This window comes from Pyxicephalus adspersus, chromosome 5 (assembly GCF_032062135.1).
Source record: "Pyxicephalus adspersus chromosome 5, UCB_Pads_2.0, whole genome shotgun sequence".
In the NCBI taxonomy this organism is placed as follows: domain Eukaryota; kingdom Metazoa; phylum Chordata; class Amphibia; order Anura; family Pyxicephalidae; genus Pyxicephalus; species Pyxicephalus adspersus.
Genome location: NC_092862.1, coordinates 124,934,479 through 124,940,854, shown reverse-complemented (window position 1 = coordinate 124,940,854; position 6,376 = coordinate 124,934,479). Strand labels below are relative to the sequence as shown.

General features: G+C 36.2%; 1 protein-coding gene across 1 annotated transcript in view; it reads left to right on the top strand.

Annotated features, from left to right (window-relative positions):
- Positions 1-6,376, top strand: part of PITRM1 (pitrilysin metallopeptidase 1) — a gene marked incomplete in the record, with an annotated part of 43,572 nt that overhangs the window by 20,852 nt on the left and 16,344 nt on the right. The window contains 8 exon segments of the mRNA XM_072412631.1: positions 262-376; positions 463-559; positions 1,370-1,530; positions 3,187-3,313; positions 3,565-3,653; positions 5,017-5,145; positions 5,230-5,343; positions 5,867-5,963. Coding sequence (XP_072268732.1) covers positions 262-376; positions 463-559; positions 1,370-1,530; positions 3,187-3,313; positions 3,565-3,653; positions 5,017-5,145; positions 5,230-5,343; positions 5,867-5,963 — 929 coding nt within the window.

Here is a 6,376-nt window from a genome sequence, read left to right as displayed (position 1 = left end):
GGTGGCAAGCAAAGCAGCAGACACTAAAACACCTGGCCAAGCATGAATAGAATGGGAAGAAGTAGCTGGCTACCACTGGCAAAAAAATAAAGGTGACGAGTCTGAAAGAGAACAGCAGGGTTTGGTATAGATGAAAGAAAATGCTAGACTGGTGGACTATATAGACCATTTAAAAAAAATATATATATATATATATATATATATTCAAATCAGGCCGGTCTACTTTTAATCATTCTGTTGTATTTTATTTTTGTTTTTCAGCAAGTGACTACACCATGTACCCATTTTCTTCCCAAAACCCCAAGGACTTCCAGAATCTTCTGTCTGTCTATTTAGATGCTGTGTTTTTTCCGTATCTTAGGGAACTGGACTTTTGGTAATTTTTTGCTTACCAAAGTAATTTTATGCTGTGCTGTATACAATGATCATTGTTTTACTAAATTTTCATTTTGATTATTACAGGCAAGAAGGATGGAGATTAGAACATGAAAACCCCAATGAGTCTAGTTCTCCATTGGTGTTCAAAGGCATTGTCTTTAATGAAATGAAAGGGGCTTTTGTAAGTCTTCTCTTTTTCTGTAATGTCTGTTTTAGAAATGTATCTTTGAAGTATTGATGTGAGGAGAGAATTCAAAGTTCTAGTCTTTAGGCACTAGTGTTCTCACCAGCCCCTTTTAGCCCGGCACACCACCTGGCACCTTTCAGTACTTGCCTTGCTGTCATCAGACAACTGTTGAGGCGAAATTATTACTACAATGCTTACACTAATACCAAATACTAGTGATTAAACTCTTTACAAAACACAAGGTGCTAGGAATCCGAGTCAAAACAAACGGACATTGAACAATTGGGTCATAGTAGAAAGGTAGGAATAGAAAAATGGTGCATAATAAGGGAGCGGAGATTACAAAGTTTAGTACAAAGTATTGATGGGCTGTCAAAAGCAGCCACAATTATACACAATTATAGGGGTTACTGGATTTTCATGGCAGAAACAGCTGTGAACAAGAAAACATTGTGGTTTATTTTGTTTTGCAAGACATCTGCTTTTCTTAATTAATAATAAATAGGATTTATATAGCACCACTAAATTACGCAGCGCTGTACGTTAAATAGGGGTTGCAAATGACAAACAGATACAGACAGTTACACAGGAGGAGGAGAGGACCCTGCCAGAAGAGCTTACAATCTAGGAGGTGGGGGAAGTAACACACAATAGGGGCGATTTATTTCTTAATGACTTCTTTTTACCCATCAATGTGTAATTACAGTACTAGCTTACAGTAGATATCTTCCCTAGACGGCATAAAAGTGAAGTTCTATAATAATTGTAACTTGTGATATGATTTTCTCATAATCTTTCTTTTAGACCGATAATGAAAGAGTTTATGCACAGCATCTACAGAACAAACTTCTCCCTGACCATACATACTCAGTTGTGTCCGGAGGAGAACCACTAGACATTCCAGAACTTACATGGGAACAGCTCAAACACTTCCATGCAACTCACTACCACCCAAGCAATGCCAGGTACAGTACCAGAAGCCTGTTGTCCTTAACCATTGTTAGTTCATCTCTTGTTACCTTTCTTTTTTCAGATGCAAAGCTTCTCTCATGCCATAGCTATCCCCTAGTCCTGCAAACAGTCATTTAATTTTTAAGGAATTCCCATGTTTCTGCGATGTAATATGATATAATATTCCATTAGCCTGTATCTGCTGCTGCCTGTGAACATAAAATCGTCAATATAATTGATTGTTCACTGATCACCTGATGGCAATGGTTGGCCCCTGGAGACTGGCACTCAATGCATACTCCCAACAGACAAAAAAAAAAAAAACAGTTGACAAAAATATTTTTTGTAAACATATTCTGTCCTTAAAGAAATGTGTTTATACCATTCCTTACTCCCTTTTTGAAATGCTAAAACTATAAAGGCTCACTAATTGCTACTGTTGTATTCAAATAGATTGTCTTTATAGGTATTTTTCTTTCAGATTTCAACACTTGCATATACTCATGTACTCATTAATACAATACTATAGAAAAGGTTGCACTTGCTAAGTCACTAGCAATTATTTATTCGGTGACTTATAATATGTGGCAGTGATTGTTCCAAATAACTTCTAACATTTCATGTCTCTGCCAGATCAAACATCTATTTTGGCAGCTTTATTTATGTCTGTTGAACTTCCTCCCCTCCATGAGTTTATTATGACTGGTTCTTTATAATATGTGGGTACCCCTCTAGGATTTTTATTATCTATTTTACTTCTCAATCCAAGTATTTTTCTATGTAGGGGTTAAACACTGAAAGCAAATGAAATGCTGAAAAGAGAGGAAATATGGATACAAGTCCCATGAAGGGGTTTCCAGTTTTGCTATAGAAGATTACTACAGCAATTTTTACTTACATTTATAAACATAAATATGTACAGTGATGTGTAATATGTTGTTGCTTTATAAATACAGAATAAATAATAACACTTCTACATACATACAGGGAGAAACAGTAAGTGATTTGAAATTTGCAACAAGCTGCTTTCATCTATAATCAGGATCAAAGCATATGTTGACCCCCATTATAATTTTAGAAATACTCCCAACTATTTGGTGGGGTCCATTTATAGAGCATTAAATATTAAAATTATAAAACATTCTCCACTGGTAATTATTTGAGCTTTCAGTAGGATTTTCCTCATTGTGCAATTAAGTTGCACAATGGTTCTTGTCAGACATGAAAGTAAATGGGTTCTATTTATTTATTTCAGTAGCTCCTTTACAACTCACCTTGCAAAAAAATTGTTTTTTTCTTACCGACTACAATGAATAAAACCTAGGTTTTAAAGCTTTGTCCTTTTCCTGCTGACGGAGGAGTCTCAAAATGACAGGCAGTGAAAGAAATCCCCCCCAGTTGAGCTACTAATGGCCAAAACCTGATAGAAATTCAAAACCTTCTTCACTTAGGAGAAAAATTCTGGGTTAAAAAAAAAAATCATGTTTTTCAGTTAATTTGGAGATCCCCACACATTTTACTAGAGAATGATTTTCCTACATTTACTGTATATTATGACCAAAAAGGACTGGTAACAGGTATATTTGTATAATCTTATTGGTTGTTTTCACATTCTTTTCTCAGAATTATTAAAGCACAATCCCTGTAATTGATGTATGTTCCCCTTCCAGGTTCTTTACTTATGGTAACTTTCCCTTGGAGCAGCATTTAAAACAAATCCATGAAGATGCCTTGGTCAAGTTTGGACGCATAGATCCACACACGGAAGTTCCTGCACAGAAGCACTGGGATGCAACGGTTGGTGTTTAAGAACCACTATTGTAAAAATGTTTTATTCCAAAGATCGTATTTTTGTGATCATATATTTACTGAACAGTAGTATTCTGTATTATGTTGCTTAAGGGCCTTGGACTAACTACACATTGGACTAACGACAACTACAAGGAAGGATGGGTTGTGTCTGTGATATTAGTTATTCACCTAATTTAATTCCACATGGGTATTCATTGCTTGAATACAGAATATTAAAAATGTCCTGTCCTTCACAGAAAGAATATCACATCACCTGTGGTGTAGACTCCTTTGCTTCAGATCCAGCCAAACAAACGATGGTCAGCATTACCTTTCTCACTTCAGAGTACGTATCCAAAATAAAAACTGTTGTAATCAATATGGGAAATATGGGAAAATTGAACTTCAGACTGAATTATACATAATTTAGTGGTATAATAATGTAAGCACCTGAATTAGACTGGCAGTTCCTGCAAAGGGGGAGTGTAAAGCAGCACAAGGAACCAGTCAGTTTTATTCCAGTGTTTATGCGCTTACAAGGAAAGAGCAGAGCTGTAGAGCTAAAAGCTCATAGGTCTGCTTCTCCTAACATTGGGCCTGTTTTATTAAAACTGCCCAATACTGTAGAGGTTATATTTTCATCAGTGAAGCTGGGTGATCCAGCAAACCTGAAATGGATCTGGATCTAGGATTCAAAACATTTGCTAGCAAATCGGAAATTACATTGAAGAAATCCATTCCAGGTTTTCTGGATCACCCAGCTTCACTGATGAAAATCTAACCTCTCCAGTCTTGGAGAGCGTTAATAAATCAGGGCCACTGTCACAGGCTTTGGGTGTGACAAGACCTGATTATATTACTAAACTGCAAAAGGAAAACATCAGGTCTTCTTCTGCCAGCAGAAAGAGGTGTGCTGTGTGTCTGTTATTTAAAAAAATACAGTAAAGTAAAATGTTTAACATGTATTTATTTCATATGTGTTATAGCTGTTTGTGTGTAGTTTAACTTTAAAAACTAAAATGTGCATACTAATTACCCAACCACAGACAGCATGATTTGTAAAAATAGGTACATTTGGGTATGTGTAAATGTGTCCATTTAACTTCTTTAAATAAGAGGAAAATCCACTAGCAGGGTCCTAGCTGCTGTGCTTGATTTTTTATTTTTATTTTTTTATGAAAGGAACGTAAGGCTGCATACACATGTGCAAAAATTGTCGTTGGAAAAGAACTTTCACGATACTTTCCAACGTCAAAAGACTTTACGATAGATTAATGAGCGCTGTACATGGGGAATGGGAAAACTACACCCCGCTGGGCTCTTTCCCCTTCAGTTTTTTATGATTGTTTGTGGATCTGCCAGGATTGACGATGAGTGCTGTACACACGCCAGATCCTCGTATGATATCAGCCCTGAGGTGATTATCAGAGGAGAATCATCTGGCGTGTATGTCTGCTACGTGTGTATGTAGTCTTAGTGAGAACCTGGAGATCAACTTTAACCGTCCATGTGTGTATATAAATAGTTTTTTTTTTCTGTATATGGGATTCCCTTTCTTAAACTACTGTAATATTTTTCCTTCTCTTGTATTTAAATATTTTTGGAATGGATTGTGAGCTGAATACCATTTTTTTTATAATGATATGTTGCCTATGGTTGTGTAAAAAACAAAATCTGAACCTATAAAATGATTTTCTTTTATGCAATAGAATTACTGACCCTTTTGAAGTTTTTACTTTGAGTCTTCTGTCTTCTCTGCTGGTTGATGGACCAAATTCGCCCTTTTACAAAGCTTTACTAGAAGCCAAGCTTGGGACAGATTTCTCACCAGATTCTGGGTAAGCAATATTATTGTTATTTTTTTTTTAGTGTAAATAGTTTAGGTGTCAAATGTAATGTCTTCCTCCTTTTGTTGATTTCAGATTCACCAATTGTACTAGAGATACATATTTCAGCATTGGATTACAAGGAATAGCTAAAGAAGATGTAAACACTGTGAAAGAAATCATCTCTAAAACCATTGAGGAGGTTGTACAGTAAGTGTAAGATCTTATTTTGGCATTTAGTAATATAACTTTAGCAAATAGTCAAGGTGGATAAAGACCACAGAATACAAAAATTATTACTTTGGGGAATTGTTCTATGTATTTATTTCATTGAAATGCACTATTAAACAGAAGACAGGCAGACTTTATTGTGTTATTATGTTGAGTTTTACTATCTACTTTATGAGAAAACTGAAGAGTGTTTTTATACTTAGAGATCCAGAACAGACTGTATTTTTTTTGAGGGCCACAGCATATTATTGAGGCATTAGCCCTTCTTTTACAAACATGCGCACTAGTAGTGTATGCTGCACCCGTAGTGGTGAGCAGGTTTTTTTCTTTGGTGAGCTCCTTTTAGTCTTATTTATGTGTGAGTGGACTTTCAAGGACCTTCAATATATGTAAAGTAATAATCGGACAAATAGTAATATAATGAAAAGTACATTGAAAAATGGAAATATAGGGACTCCCAATTGTTTGCTCTGGTCAACTAAAAACATTTTTTGTTTTTTAGGAAGGGGTTTGAGTCTGAAAGGATTGAAGCACTTTTGCACAAATTGGAAATCCAGATGAAGCACCAGTCCACAAGCTTTGGGCTGTCTCTGGCTTCTGTAAGTTTTAAAGAAACTTGGTTTCTAAATTTAAAATGTCAATATGTATTTTCCTCTTCATCTGCCTTCTTCTTTGTAAAGCATAATCATTGTGAAAATGTTCTTTGAACCCTCAGCCCTGGCTAGTTTGCAGTAGATGAGCTGTACAAAAGAGAGAGGGAGTGGGAACAATAGCCATAATAATGAGCACTAGCTAGTAAAATCTAGTGAATGGTTATCCTACCCCTGGTGCCCCGGAAAACTTGGGGGGTAGCTGATTACAGTACAACAGTTGGTTCATTTTCTTTTCTTTAATTCAATGCCCCTGATTCATCAATAAAATCCGCGCTCGCTGGAAGCGCGAAAGTACCAGCGAGCGCGGTTTACCGCGGTCCGGACTCGAGTGTGCTCGTACACTCGCCTCCTCACTGCCA